This window comes from Uloborus diversus, chromosome 1, assembly GCF_026930045.1.
Source record: "Uloborus diversus isolate 005 chromosome 1, Udiv.v.3.1, whole genome shotgun sequence".
NCBI classification, from domain to species: domain Eukaryota; kingdom Metazoa; phylum Arthropoda; class Arachnida; order Araneae; family Uloboridae; genus Uloborus; species Uloborus diversus.
Genome location: NC_072731.1, coordinates 88,684,215 through 88,701,131, shown reverse-complemented (window position 1 = coordinate 88,701,131; position 16,917 = coordinate 88,684,215). Strand labels below are relative to the sequence as shown.

Genomic DNA, 16,917 nt, shown 5'->3' with positions numbered 1-16,917 from the left:
GCTGAAAATATATTTCGATGTGCACCTAACATTACAACTAAATGATTTCAACTCACAACTGATTTTCTAAATTGTAGAAATAAAATAATTGACACAATTCTTCGCATATACTATATATACAGTTGTTCATACAGAAGTCGAAAGTCGAGCACAATCAAAACTGACAATTTGAAGATAACATGTGATTTTTTATGTTTCCGATAGTTTTATTTTCAGTTTAAAACGTTCGTTCATTGTAGATCTTAGAACATACAATTTAAATTGTACTTATAATAAAAAGTATTAATCATTTATTCCATTTTTTTCCTTTTTGTGTGTTATTATCCAAATAAATAAATGAAATAGAAATGAAAAAAATAGTTTGTATGTAACACTTTTCTATGATCAATACTCTTTGCAAATAGTTTAATACTATTATTGTCAGAAATATAACATTTCAAAATATAAAATGAACAAAATCTACTTGCAGCAACATATAATTGTCCGTGCTAAAACACAGGACATTCAAAATTTTCTTAATTGCAATACAACTTTCAATAAATACATAAAAACATATTTCGATCATGAGATTTTTAGTCAAAAAATCAAATGTCTGTGTTCCCAATATTTTTAGCACGCTTTTATTAGCATTACTTGTATGTTTGTGACGAACTCTCCTTTGGACTAAGAGCTAGTGGCTTATTACTGATAGTACATTCCACCAAGTTATGAGCGTTCGTAGTCGAGCGGTATAAGGCGCGAGTCTTCGCCGACATCCAACTCTTGGAATCATTGGGCGTGCGTTCTAATCCGTCTACACCGAAATTAAATTTATAATCTTGCAACTCAATTTTCGCCCACTTTTTGTGATCGGATTCTTTTAAAATTTGGAATGCAACATCAGACCCGATGACAACGCAATATTCTATAATCAAATTAATTTATTGACAATAAGTTATTAGTTTATTCTAAAACACGCTTTTATTAGCTTAACTTGTATGTTTGTGAGTATGTCTGTGGGTCCAACTTTCCTTTTGACATATAGACAGTTGCTTATTAGAATTACTTACAACGTACAAATCAGAGCTGTGGAGTGTAACAGTGTTTGTACATCAATTTACCAGAAAGCATTCAAAATGTCTGATGCAAATAATGCAATAGAATACTAAGATACATTCCTTTATAAAAATAATAGTTTAAAAAACTAAAAAAACGCTTTTGTAACAAATTTAACTAAAAAGTAAAAAATAAAATAATAGTTTAAAAAACTAAAAAAACACGCTTCAGTAGAAATAAACTAAAAAGTTAAAAATAATTTTTGGATGACAAGTACACTCCTGTTTGTGAAAATTGCAACACCATGAAGGGAACATCATAGTTGAATGAAATTTAATACACAGTTGAGTGGTAATGGTACAAATAAATGATTACATTTTCAAACCAAACAAACAATAAAAAGAGATAGAAATTAGTATTTTGTGTGGCCACCACGAGCAGCAATAAGAGCTGCTACACGACTCGGCATGGAGTGAAACAAAGTTTGAATATCTGCCTGCGGAAAAGTATTCCATATTGTTTGCATGCGCAACCAAAGTTCATCTGTCGAAGCAACAGAACGAGGATCACGAGTGAGACGCCGCCCAACGAAATCCCAAACATGTTCAATCGGTGGCAATTGTGATCGTCCATGATATGCTATGGCACCCCAGACCGTAACTCCAGGTGTTCGTTCACTTATCAGGAAATATGCAGGCCAAGGAAGAAGCTGTACCTGCTGCGAATCAAGGTAGGATTTGACAGGCCTGGCGACATGTGGACAGGCATTATCCTAATGGATTACAGCCCCTGGCAATCCCTGCAGGAAAGGAATAGCTTAGGGCTGTAAAATTTTGTTAATGTATCGGGTACTGTTCAAACTGCCCACAATTCGTAGCAACTGTTATCTCCATGATACGCTATGGCACCCCAGACCATAACTCCGGTTGTTCGTCCACTGTGGCGTTCGATAATGCACTCCGGAATGTGTCGTTCACCGATATAGCGCCTAACACGAATTCGGTTATCATGGTGCCACAAATTGAAGCGGGATTCGTCAGAAAAGATGATCTGCAGCCAATCAGCACACCAACTCCTATGCACATTGGCCCATTGTAGCCGCAGGCGACGATGGTTTTGCTTGAGATGAATCCTGTATCCTGGAATCCTTACGCGCAGCCCACGCTGCAGCAGACGTCTCTGAATTGATGAAGCACACAATTAAACACCTGTAGCTGTTGACCACTGTGCTGCCAATTGTCTAGAAGAAGTTTTGCGGTCCTTCATCGCCATACGCACCAGGTGTCTGTCATCGAGAGCTGACGTCACATTTCGGAGTCCACTCCTGGATTTCCGAGCTTTCCGACCCTCGTCCGTCCACTGCTTCAAAACACGCATGATTGTGCTGCTGGTACGCTGCAAACGAGCGGCTACTGCACGATAAGACAATCTAGCTTCACGAAGGCCAACGATTCTGCCCCGTTCAAACTCCGAAATTTACTCAAATTTCGCTTTCTTTTGTCGAAGATGCAAAGTAAAGATTCAGTTAACGTTTACTCTAGTATATAACTACCGATAATCATACACGCCTCGGTACATCCATCAATTTATATTCGGTTCGATTCGCCGTTCGAAGGACTACGCTACAGACATTTTTAGGGGAGAGGGTATTTTAAAGCGGTCTTTTTTTGGAAAATTCTAATTCGGGGGGGGGGGGGGGCTCTTAGAGGGATTGACACCTCCAAGATTGTGGAATTACAATTCTAGTTTTTGTACTCAAATTATCAAATATTACATGTTTGAATTCTTTATTTTTGAAAAATGTAAAGTCCTTATTACTGTTTTTTTTTTCTTTTTTTTTTTCAAATCAGATTTAGGTACTATATATTGCTAACACTTGTAACTCTTAAATGAAATCTTTGTGCGTGTGTTCGATTTTCATAATGGAATGTATCTTAGTATTCTATTGCATTATTTGCATCAGACATTTTGAAAGCTTTCTGGTAAATTGATGTACAAACACTGTTACACTCCGCAGCTCTGATTTGTACGTTGTAAGAAATTATAATAAGCCACTGGCTATTTGTCCAAAAGAAAGTTGGACCCACAAACATACATGTTAAGCTAATAAAATCGTGTAATTAGAATAAAATAATAACTTATCGTTAATAAAATAATTTGATTATAGAATGTTGCATTCGGAATTTTAAAAGAATCCTATCACAAAAAGTGGGCGAAAATTCAGTTGCAAGATTATAAATTTAATTTCGGTGTAAACGGGATTAAAAGGCACGCCCAGTGATTCCCGGAAATGGACGTCAGCAAAGCCCCGCGCCTTAGACCGCTCGGCCACGAACGCTCGCAAGTGGTGGAATGTACTAACAGTAATAAGTTTCTAGCTCTTAGTCCAAAGGCGAGTTACAAACATACAAGTGAAGCTAATAAAAGCGTGGGGGGGGGGGTCTTATCAGTTGTCTTAAATTTCTTCCACTTGTTATCCACGCAAAAATGTGAATAGGCAGCTCCCCACGCTTTTTTTGATTACAGTAAAGTTAAGTTTTTGGTCAATTACTTTATATACTTGTCATCCAAAGATTATTTTTAACTTTTTAGTTCATTTTGCTACTAAAGCGTGTATTTTTAGTTTTTTGAACTATTATTCTATTTATGTTGTCATAGACACAAAATGAACATTTATAGCAAAGAATAGATATTTCTAAACAGTAGTTTTTCCTCTGGTCATTTAAAGGGTTAAGTGCTAAAATTTTAAATTTGCAGCTAACTTGGACAAATGTTAAAAAAAGAAAAAAAAAAAAGAAAAAGAAAAAAAAAACTATCATCCGTTTCGGATCAAAATATAGTAATTGTAGTCATGGCAAGAGCTGCTAAACAGGGGAAAAAAGCCTTTTTAGGGGAAAAAATCAGTGAAACGTTCCCATGCTTTTAACTTAAGACTTAAACAAGTCCAATTACAGTGAAATGCCGTTATTACGAATACTATTACAGTCAAATGATTTTTCTGTCTCGATTTAAGTTCCATCACCTTGCTTAAATGCCATTGCAATGAAATTCTCGCTACAGCGATCAATTTTTGCGGTCACTTGAAGATCGTTGTAATGGGATATTACTGCACTTCTCTTTAACCTGTTTTGCCCAGTGTATAAACTTCATACTGATACTATTTAAAACATCGCTATTTTCATAAAATATCTGAATTATATAGCCAGCAAATCGTTTCTTACGCACAGCTTTTTCCAAGAAGTACATTCTCGCCCTTCATTTTTCTGAGGTATACCTCCCTCATAAAGAATGGTTGAATCCACTTCGTTATTTTCCTCATCTCGAGGTAAAATATTTACCATCACTCCTGGAGCATTTAGTGCCCCAGAAGTCTGAAGAATTTCTGGAGAATGAAAGTAATGTTTGTATCATCAGTCTTCCGAGAACGAAAAAAATTCAGGAGATTATTTCGCTAAGTCTTCTGGAAAATAAATGGAAGATAAGAAGAGGAAAAGCTCTTAAGTGTTACTTTATGGATTGTGAAAAATGTGGGCTTAAATTTCTATTTCAATCTCTCTGTAAGATCTCGAGGCCAGTTAATTGAGGGAAAAAAATCGTGATGAAATCAAAATAGAAGTATTATATTTGCGTAAAAAAAATTGTATTGATGAATTTCTTATCGCCAAAAAAAAAAAATGAAATAAAGGGAGAAAACAGCCTAATACAAATTTAAATTATGTTTAACGAACCGAAGTATCCGAAATCAAGAATAACAGCCAAATTTTAAAATTGTTTTTATTCATTAGTTTATTTTTCTACTTATTTTTTCTAAAGTTCTGTGCTTAACAGCTGCTGACTTTATGTTTCTTAAAGTCAGAGAAAACACGTAAATTGTAATATTTTAAAAGTTATAACTAAATAGAATTAGCTATGGACTAAGAAATATGCGCAACCGTACTCCCAAGATTTAACACAAACTAGGTGATGTATTGCTAAGTTGGTGCAAGCAAATACATACAAAAACTTGGCAAGTTATCGTCAAGTAGTGGATAATAAGGGAATTGCTTCAGTCATTGAAATCAATATTTGTTTTAGGCAGTAAGTTACCCACCCTTAAGCCAGGGCTAAAGGAATAACTCGATGCAACATACCGACAGCCTGGTTGCACCATCCAGAAATTGCAGTTTCGTCCTTGTTATAAACTCATCAGTATGGAATCGACAATAACTGAGCTGAAGACGGATGTAATCTTACTGAAGCTGAGAGAGCCAACAAACTGGTAGCTAATAAAAATTTAGTCACTTGTGTCGGCTTTTGTATATTGCGTGCGATATTTATTTACCTTAAAATAAAAATTTAAATGAAAGAGACTAGCCTTTTTTCAGTATCGGACTGTAACCGAAGCTATATGACGTGCAAACTCTACAAAAGTTTAAACTTTGTACAGCATACCACTTCTAAATTCGGTGATATAAATAATTACATACTGACTGACCACGGATTGTATGAGAAGGCAAGCATGCGGTTTAAAGGAAGAAATAGACGCATCTATTATCTTTTATGGGTGTCGGCGTTTGCAGATGTAGGTTAGCCTCTAAGTTAAGCAGAGGCCCATTCAAATGAGCGGAACGAGCGCATCAAAAACTTTTACTTTTCTCCTTCATTCATATAGACTCGTCTCTACTGGACGTTTGCCAGTTCCATAAAACCCATGGTTGAACAGTACCTAAATATGCTACGGGAAAACTAGTTATAATTAAATGTAGGATGATCAAAATTGATATTTCGATTTTCATGCGTTAGTAGATACATAAACTCCAAAAAAAAAAAAAAAAAAAACACCCCTCACTTGGGGGGGGGAGAGAGAGAAAATTTTGGACCGAAGTTTGAGTGAACACATTTTCGCGATTAGAGCACTTCATGTATATCATACAATAAAGTAAAAATGAATCTATACTATTAAAACGTGTCTGCGTCTGTAATCCTTCCGACTGTGAAGGGGAACGGGAGATTGCGAGCAAAACGAGCACGGGAATCACACATCATTCTTATTTTACCAATGTAAAATGAAATCAAATACATTCTCACAATTTGTCATTACAATATGAAAACTAGTATGTTGTGACCTTAACGAAATTTTATTCTCTATGTTACGAATTCTTGGACTGATGTTCTGCGTTTCATGTGATCTCTAAGACAAATTTATCTTATTCGCAAAAGCAGGAAGACTTCGATATTGGGGTGATATTAATTCATTGCCCTTAAATTTTTGACACATGTACTTGCGATAGGAATGTTTTTCCTTTTAATACGTAAAAAAATAATAGGGAAATATCTATTTGCATAATCTTGCCATAAAAGAACAGGGTAACCAGAATAAATTACTCACGCAAAAATTGACGAGCGTGCCAATTTCTGATATGTGGAAATACACTCACAAAAATAAAATCAAAGAGTGAAAATTGAAGATCATTTCAAAAAAATTTACTTACTTCAATCACAAATATTTTATTTGTCAACAAATAAAAGATCACAACATATACAAATTTTTATTTACTGCTATTTTTTCGATCATTTTCCAATAATTGAATTGCGTGAAAGGCTTTCTCAAGCAAACGACATTTGTATATGATTTATCTTTCACATTGTTTATTAATTGAGCTACTTCTATTTGAGCAAATGATGGCAAAAAAAATCTCCCTCCCCCCCTTTTGAAAGGATTAACACCGAAATTAAATCATCGCCTGCTTTCTAATAGGATCTCCTTTATACCAAATTTCATTTGAACCGTAGATTTAATTTTAGAACTCACTCGCTCCAAAAAACGTTCGATTGCACCCCTCCCCCCCTTCTGAGTTATTGGCTCCGAAAACAAATCAACTATTGTACCCTCTATGGTCTAACTGTCGATCAAATTTTGTGCTCAGTTTCTGGTCTGCATCAAAGAAAAAAAAAACTGAGCTGTCTTCAGGACCCCATTCCAATGATAAAACTACCAAAAGTGGTAGGCACGGGAGGCCCTGAAATGTGTGATGATGATGATGATCCATTTTTGTTTGATCTCGTTGATTACTTCTTGAGATAGAGCAACATAATAAACGAGAATAAAAGCTCGATTGCTTAATATCCGTTTGAGCTACTGGCACCAAAAATGAATCAGCAACTGCACCCACTAGGTTCAACACATGAACCAAATTTTGTTTTATTTCTCAAGTTACTTCGTGACATATAGCACCGATACGGAGAAAACGTTCGATTGTTCCATCATGCTGCCTCCCCCCCCCCTAAATGTCATGGTTCCAATTTACACGGGAGTGCAGCACATAAGTGTACCATTTTCGTTCAATTTCATGCATAAGTTTTTTTCTAGAGCGGCCACAAGAAACCGGTTACACACATACAGACAGGCAGAAGGACAGACATTTTCCATAAATGTTTAATATTGACTGAGCACACCAAAACGTGCAAATTCGTCGAAAAAAGTTCAAAAACTTCCACGAATCCAACACTTTCTTCTACACTCATTTTTGTAAAAATTGCAATACTAAAAAGAATTTATGTAAACGAACCGAAATTCGTAGGAAATGTATAGCAGGATAAGATGCGCAAATGATTAGAATTACAAAGACGTCGCCCATGCGTGGACCGAGAAACGCCCTCTGAACTGTGGCGTAGGCTGTATTTAAAGGCTGTAAAGGGTTTTCAAAATTATTATATGATTATCTGCTTATGGTAGATTTTTCTCAAGTACTCAAAATGCCTCGTCCAAAACGCAGAGCGTCATGCGAACGAGTAACGGAATTCGAATGGGGCGGCATGATCGGCACGCGTGAGGGTTAACTTACGTATAGAGAAATCAATGTCCGCACGAGGCGTAATGCCTCTGCGTATTTTTAAAAGATGGACAGAGGACGATTAAATTAGCCAAAGGGCTCGCACCAGCCCACACAACAGAACAATGCCACTGGATTATTGACACCTCACCCGCCCAGATCTGATGACTTGTATAGAGTCCTCTCGTACTCTAGCGCAGCATTGAAGTATGGCTACAGGTGTCACACTTGCTGCGTCTACGGTTCGTTAACGTCTGCTGCGTCAAGGCCTGCATGCCTGCACAAGGCCCCAATAGAGAATTCCATTCACCCTCAACTATCGTTTCTCCCGGCTTTAATGGGACCACCAGCACTCCCAGTGGCGTGCGGAGAAGTCACAGGCCATCTTCTCGGATGAGTCCACATTTAGTCTGCATTATAATAATGGACGCGTACGCACAATACTGGTTCTTCTCCTTCGAGCCAAAAGAACTGGAAAACGATCTTCTACAGTTGGACTGAAATAGGTCTTCTGGACACAGAATCTTCTGATTGATATTGATCCCAAAGTCGCTGAACTACACTACGAGATACATCAAGACGTCTAGCCTGAGACATTCCTATTTCCATCCATCTAACTGCCGGCCACCTTAACGAATCGGGCAAACGACGTCTCTGAAACATTTTCTAAAGTCTATTGCCTATTGTCACCGAAACTGCCAACAGCAGTTGAAAATCAACACAACTTCACACAAAAGTACGAAAGCTTGATATTTGCATATTTTTTTCTCACTCATAACAATATGTTTTTTTTCTGCAAAACAAAAGTGGTAGCTATCGTTTTCTGATAAATGGTTTTAAAGTTTTTTATTATCATGCATGTAAACTATGCATTTTGTTACTGCCGTTTTTTTAATGGTCAGCTTTGAAAAACATGTTGTACCTTAACTTTTTGAGGCCAGAGTATTTGAGGTTTCTCTAAAATATTTGATGCAACTACGATGGAATTCTTTCATAACATAGAGTTTAAGCTCAAAAGAAAACTAGCGTTTCAGCGTTAAGCTTCATATAAAGGTATAACAACTCCGATGAGTAGTTCCTTTACTTCACGTTAAGTCCTTTCTCTAGTCCTATCACGTAATGTTGGCCTCAAAAACAACGGTATTTTTTGTTATTCTACACCGGTCTTACAAGAACTTTTAAAAGGCGGCTTATTGTGTTTTCTATTTTTTTTTATTTTCAAAAAAAAAAAAATAAATAAATAAATAAAAAAAATAAATAAATAAAAAGAACTGAGACCCAAGCTAGCGGAAAAATAAAAGGAAAAGAAAATCTTATTTTCGATGTCCATTAGTGATTAAAGCATTTTTTGTACGAGAAGATATCCTTTCTTCATCCATGTCATGGTTGAAAATAACTTCAATCTACGAATTTCAGCCAGAAAGAAAAGGTAGTTTTTTATTAACTGCTCTATCGTGACGGATAAATGCAAGTTAACTCATAGATTTATAATGGATTACGTATTTCGTTTCTACCTGTACATAATATGATTGAAGTGTACTTTTGTTTCTTGAATTTTCTCTTTATATCATGTCAGGTAAAAGGTATCTACGTTCAGATTCATTTTTATTAAGAGTGACTGGCTTAAACTTAACCATGATGTTTTAAAAAATTGAATTTAAGGCAGTGGCGTACCTAGCATGGGTGACACCCTGGGCTGGTAATTTGGGATATCGCTCCCCCCCCCCCCCTTCCCCACCCGATAAACGGAAAAGAAAAAAAAACTCACATGGAAACATGAAATTCAGTTTTTAGTCTTCAAAATGCAATTTTAATGGGCATACACGCCCCCCGCCCCCCCCCCCCCCCGCCATGGCAGCGCCACTGTTTAAGGTACGTTAATTTTGTATGTCTGATGCATAGTTTACTCTTTTTTTTTTTTTTTTTTTTTTCAGTTTCAATTTTTGTCGAATATTTTAAAGGTTGTTAGTTTCAATATCGATACATTTGTTTCAAGATACTTAATGATAAATAAGTTAAGCAAAATGAAAAAAATGCACTTGAGCTTTATTGTTTTGAATTACAATTTTGTAATCGACATCAAAGTAGTAAAGTCACTAATGTACTTGTTGGATTTCACAAAAATTATATTATTTTTTTATTGCTAAATTTCTAAATAAAATATATATTTTCATATTAATTATTTAAAAATCAGTATGAAAAGTGAGATCATGTTTTACAAGGAAATACTTAATTATGGCAAAAAGCAAGTCAATCCAGACATGAGACGTTACAACATTTTGAAACTCATCAGTGACATGCAAAATTTTGCAAAGTGCGTAAAAAGAAAAAATGTAATAAAATAATTCACAGCGGAATGTATGTAGTTGAATTTCACTCTTGTTTTGAGTATTGAACCAATGAAGGTTTTCGTATGAAGTTTTCAATTATATGTCATTAACCTCTCAATTTAAAAAAAAAAAAGTTTTGTTATCGGGTTTTACTACAACTTCATTTACATAATGTATCCCGTTTCTGCAACTCTGTTAAGCGTTGAGTCATTGAACATGCGCAGCCAAGCATCCAGTAATTGTAGAAGAAATGTACTCTTGATGCTGATGTAATTTTTCATGTAAAATGGATTAACCTTAAAAAAAAAATTAATTTTTACAAACATAACTTACGAAGATAAAACTTCTGCCTTAGCCCTGGCTACAGGGAGGTAACTTACTGAAAATAACTTATCGCAACATATAGTTTGAGCATTGCGGACTTTATTGCATATCCTTCTGGATTAAATATTGTCACTATTTTTCCAATGACTGATAATCATTTCAGCAAAATCAGCAAAGCAACTGCCCAGCAATAGTTTCGAAACAGCACGCGCGGAAAACAAAAATCTTTGGATTGAAGTAATGACAAATTCCAAACTTTTACTAGTTTATAAAATTTTATTGCAGCAAAAAAGCAATTTCACATTAAAATTGTTTACGAAATATATACAAAAACTAGAAACAAACATATAGCATTCAATATTTATCTTTGCTTTTGTTTTGTCAAATCAATAAACTTAATTCTTTTACAATGGTATATTTACCAGCAAAACATCGAAAAACACTTCAACATGAGGGAATCAGAACTCAAGTCATTGATAACATTTTACCAGAAAAGCCTTTCTTCTCAATCTCTTGGGAAATACCACATATACATCTTGAGTTTACCTTTTTTTTCCCATTTAGGGTCAAATATTTGCTTTCTTTCTAGATCTACTTAGCTAACTCCAGCTTGCTAAATGCACCGAAAAAACTAAAGATTGGATGTTTACTTATTTGCTGGTTGAAACTGACTGGAAGAAACTTGATACTTTTATCAAAAAGAAAAAGAAAAAAAAAAAGAAATGTACCCATTAAATTATGGAATATTATAAGAAATCTATATAATATTCACACACGCTGCTTCTTCGATATTAGTGTATTCACTTAAATGACTAACATTATATAGATGCTAATTAAACAAAAGTAAAGAAAATTCCCTTTCTATAGGGAATGACCAATCAGGATGACACTTTTAAGATTTTATAGAAAAAGAGTTCCACAACTCCACAAGCATTTTTTTTTCTATGGTTTGTTTTCTACCCCATTAAACCAGAGTAAACGTTCCGCATTATGTTTGACATAGAAATGTTTGACAAATTCTTTATTGTCAGTATAAAAATACATTAAACCAGATTTGATAAGCTGAAAAACATTACCAAAAATTTAATGTAAAATTCAGGGAAGGAGAAAATCAATAGTGACATTTTAGGCACTGAAAAGTCGTAATTTTTGTTCTTTGGCCCCTACTGCACACAGTTCGTGCTCAGATGTGCTGCACATGCAGCACTAGGTTGTATATTCCGCCAACCCCTTCAGTTTCTTAATAATAATAACTTTCTTTTGTTATAACGATTGCTAACCTTTGTTTAGTGATAACAAATGGCTTGATAACGTTTTATCATCAGTTAGGCTTTCTGATGACGATGAAACCACAATCTAGGGAATTCCTACTATTCTACACAGAAAAATAGGGGCTTTTTGGTCCACATGACCTTATTTGGAGCACCCACCTTTTATGTGTACTTATTCAATCGAAAGTCTCTGAACTTATTAAATTTTAATAAATGCAAGTAGTATAAAGAGATAATAAGTTTTGAAAATTTCCTGTAAATACTTTTTTAATAATTTTTTGTTTAAAATATATTGAAGACTTTTTTAAAATCAAGCATATTTCCAACTTAAAATCCTGTAATATATTCAGGCGATTTAAAAGCCACATTTTAGGGCTTTCTGACTAAATATCTAATGTTGTCTGGGGCCAGTTAGACTGGCAATTTGGTGTGTACCCTGCTCTGTACTGTAGTTTGGTGTAAATTCCAACTTCTGCAGTACACACTTTCCATAAGGACCGGTTTATAGGGCAGGCAACCATTCGCACAAAGAAAGTTAAAAAGAGAAAGTACATTCATACTCGAGCCAGGATTTGAACCCAGGGTATCCCCATCCACAATCAGACTTCTCTGACCACTAGACAAGGCAGGGAGCTAAAATACATAATCTAAATACCATCAAAAATATTTCAAATAAACTTGTTAGAAAATTATTCAAGGCCCACTAGTTTTCCCAATAGATATTTCAGCTGCAACTTATCAAAACGTACATGTTAGTTTCACGAATTTAGGCGAGCAGTTGAAACAATTTAAACAAACATTTACGGGTGCAAAATCAAATCACAGAGTTTGACACACATACTATCAACGTCAGGATTAAACGCAAATATGTTTCAAACACAGTCCGGAAGAGATGCTTCTTCTTTGTTAACAGATTAGTGCCAGATCTCGCGCTCCAAAGTGCAGTCGTATTTGGAAGACCAGGAAGATTTGGGAGGATTCCTGTACTGGAATTTACATAATTAGTTCACTGTGCAGAAACAATGACTACATACCACGGCTGCTTTTGAAAGAGATTAAAATATCACAAAATTTTACATTTTGAGACTATTTTCGTTTAGGAAAATAACATGGTTTCTTAGCAGTGAAAGAAGCCTTAAAAGTGTGTTATTATTTACCTTATGTGTTATTTTTGATTTTTAAATTATCGTAAGAAACGAAAAAGGACAACATTAAATTGAATAATTAAAAAAAATGTATTGATAATAATAAGACATCAAAAGGAATATTGAGATTTGTAATGTGTGTTTTTTTTTCTTTTTTTTTTTGTCCCCGCAACATCTTTTAAAGAAACTCTCAGATTTAAACAAATGCGTTTTTTTTTTTTTTTTTTCTGATTGGGATATCTATAACGACTCCTCATTCTGACATTTACATTTTTTTCATTGAACGACTTTTCGCTTAATTTTAAATATTAGAGCAAGAATTAGGAAATGTAAGGAGCTAGTCCAATCATTGGCTAAGCAATAGCTGAGACTAAGACTCCAAGTCATGTGACTCAACAACGACGAACGGTTGACACGTTTTACGTGCAACTAGCGAACGAAACCTGATTTCTTGCAATGTTTTGCTTTAAAAGCTATCACGTGACTTGGGGTCTTTGTTTTAAGAAAGAAAGTCTTCACTCCCTCCATTTTATCTCTTCTCAATGTTTAGAATAGTTCAAAGACTATCTTTTGAGCATACACGCAAATTTAAAGTCTATATAAATGCCGAACTAAAATGTTCCTGTATGTTTAAACTCTTTCAAAAGTTCGTATTCTTTGGGAAATACAAAGGAAAAACATTAATTGCAATTTAAACAAAATGAACGCAAAAAACCTGAATGAACTCTTTAACACATATGCATTAATAACTGGAAGATAGATTTTATTTCACACCCCACAATAGGTGCATTCCTTTTTAGGAACAAAATCTCAATCTTTTATTTCACTAGAGTTGAACTTTTCTTTTCAAAAATAGGAAAGGTAATCCCTATTGTCTCTTTATGTCTATAGAATGGGATAAATAGTCTGAACTGAAGCTTTTATTTCTATTCCAATTTTTTTAATGTAATGAGTGTAGTCTTTTAAACCGTATTAGTTAAAAAACAAATTTCTCCTTATTATTATTATTATTTAATATGCCTCAAACTATAGTAACGGTTTTCTTACGTTAAGCATTTTATACGGTTTATTTAGAAGTAAATTATAATTTGGTTAGTTTAAATTATGTATATTAGGACTTTTTCAATTACATAGAAACTACTTTAGTCATCTTAAGAATACTTTCTACTCCATTTCGACATAATATTAAGCAAGACACCATTAAAGTTCTAGAAAAGTAATTATTTTGATATTTCTTTCGTTTGAAATTTGAATAATTTTAGTACTTTTCTCTCAGACATTGTCAAAGGCAGTCTTAAAATTGTCAGAGTTATGTGTTTTATTTGTAAGTGCATATGTGAGTATTTCAAAGTGTTTTATTTAACGCTTTCATCATTACTGAGTAATTTAATCACAATAAAATTTAAGAAAAATATGTTTAATGTTATTGGAAACTAAGAAATGGTTATTTTTTTAAACTGACTTTCATGCAAAAAAAAAAAAAAACTTTCATTAATTGCAAAAATATGTATTTTATTGAAATAAAACTAACATTTTGAAATTTGTTTAAGAAAAAAAAATATGCACAGTAAAAAACAACAGAAAAATGCTGCTACAATGTCCAATGACCATATTCAAGAGAAACTAAAAAGTAGTTTTATGAAACGTAGATACCTCCTTAATATTTATTATAAAAACTTATATAAAGAGTTTAATTTAAAACTGATGATTTAGTTTTTTAATTCGAATGAATAACCTTTGGATTTTGTAATTTTGTTTAGTGTTTTTTTTTAGAAAGCTGGAAATGTAAGTTTTAAGGTTTTTTCCCTATTATCAAGTTTTAAAAGTAAAATTATAGTTCAAGTTTCATCATTTCCCAGTAAGCGGTACATTTAAATACTAACATTATAAGTTTTGTATGTTATGCGATAGTTTACTTTTAATATAACTGATTTAACAAATACGTCAAGAATACTTTGCGATGTTTAAGTAAATTTGAGTTTGAAATATATTTTGCGCACTTTTCCTTGCAGTTCGTTTTCTTTCCTTGTTATTTAGTTTCAAAAATGTTACAAATATCTCGTGTTGAGTTGCACTAATCATTAAATAAGTCATTTTTGTTATTTGTTAAAAAGAAGAATTATATTAAGAAATTAATTCTATTAATTTTTCTTGACGTTGTAGTCCTTGCATAAGTAAGTTGCATAAGTAGTATGCATAAATACCAATTATAAATAAATAAATACAGGCCGTAAATTAAGTTTTCCCATAAACATTTTTGTTGGAGTTGATTATGTATGAAAATACATTACAGGATTTAATGTTTCAGAGCTTTACTGTTCGAATACCTCGTTAAAAAGTTTGATGTCGTGACGGGTACATATCGTAACAGAGAGCGGCTTGTTAATACATGTATTAAAGAATATGTCACATTTAAACCTGCAGAGGATATTCAAATTATTCTAAGTACCTAAGTGCATTTATTGAAATAAATAATTCACATTTCAAAAAGTGAAAAAACGACATTTGAGGCAGTGAGAAGCGAAGGGATGTAAGTGGACATTTTCAAGTTTTGAGTAAAACGCGTTTAAAGACAACATCCTAGGTAGGCTTTCATTGAATTTTATTTCTAAATCATGCTATATAGCAGCAATTACCAGGGCTACTAGTACCATTTCTTGTCCCAAGACAGAGGAGAGGTTCACCTACCATGTGTACCGGTTATCTCCAAATTTTTAATTTTACCGCTTACATCCCTTTGCTTCTCACTGCCTCATTTGATACAACACAGAAGACAACAATACTACAATAGATGCAATACGTAACAGAAATCGTAAGCAATTATCGTTACATGCCCAGTAGATTGGTAAAAAATACAAAAGAACAACAACATTCTAATAATCAAGTAAACTAATAAAAAAGAAAAAAAAAAATTATCATTCTGAAGCGCACTTTAGCAGCAAATTTTTACCTCAATGGACTGTTTTTGGCAACCTACAGTATTTTTTTTTTTTTTTTTTGAGAGAACAGGCATATTGATGATTTTTCTCGCTCTAACCTCAGCTGTCATCAGGAACAAAATATTGTCCTGGTGATTGGTTCAATAAAACTTGTCTTACCACGGAACCACACGACTTCAGTAATAATAAAAAACATTTACAATTGTCGCATCCGAAAGAGCATATTTAGACTTTTTTGACCCATAAATTGTGTGCCCTCCTCTCTTAGTTTTTGAGATATAGAGGATCAAAGTCTGCCGAAATTTGAAGAAAAGTAGCCTGATTTAAAGGCTTTTGGCAAGAAAATTTAAATACCGCGCGATTTCATCGTCTGCATCTTGCAAGACATCTCAATTCCATTTTTGGTTATCTGCAAAGCGTGTGAAAGATGTTTCCCATTAATCCTTCACTCGTGTGTAATAAATTTAAAATATCACAATCAAGCCTATGAAGTAGAAAGTAGTAAGCTTTATCCATAGAAACGATAACTTTGCAATGAAATCAAACGAAAACTTTTACTTCATTCGTGATAATAATACATTTCAGAATTTTTCTGTATTTTAGGTGTATTTAACTAATTTAAGTATTAATTCTTATTAATGAAATAAGTAGTAAATATTTCTCAATAATCTGTTATAAGTAATATGAATATAAGTACAAAAATCAGACTAATTTGAGCGCATACTTGGATAATAAAATGGATAATCTTTGATGTTAAAATAAAATGGTCATGGATTATGTTATCAGTTCTTGTTTTTTTTTTTTTTTTTTTTTTTTTTTTTTTTTTAAAGGTAGCATCAATGTATGAAGTTTTATTGTCTAACCACTGAGTAAAAATATTTAATTTGAAACCGGAAAAAAGTGAATTCTAAAAAGATAACAACGGATGATGAATGTCAATAATATGCATTTCAAAATTATCGACATCAGAAATTACATCATGCATAGAGGGAAATAGTTATTTTACTTTTAAATACTTTCAATATAGCCGACGTTCGTTCTAGCAGCTCTTGCCGTCCGAA

At 33.6% G+C, this 16,917-nt stretch overlaps 1 protein-coding gene across 1 annotated transcript in view; it reads left to right on the top strand.

Moving 5' to 3' along the window:
• The first annotated feature begins 2,043 nt into the window (after window positions 1–2,043).
• Window positions 2,044–16,917, top strand: part of LOC129230057 (neuroligin-4, X-linked-like) — a 113,789-nt gene continuing 98,915 nt past the window's right edge. Inside the window, exon 1 of the mRNA XM_054864481.1 lies at window positions 2,044–2,129. Coding sequence (XP_054720456.1) covers window positions 2,044–2,129 — 86 coding nt within the window. The remainder of the gene's footprint in view (window positions 2,130–16,917) is intronic.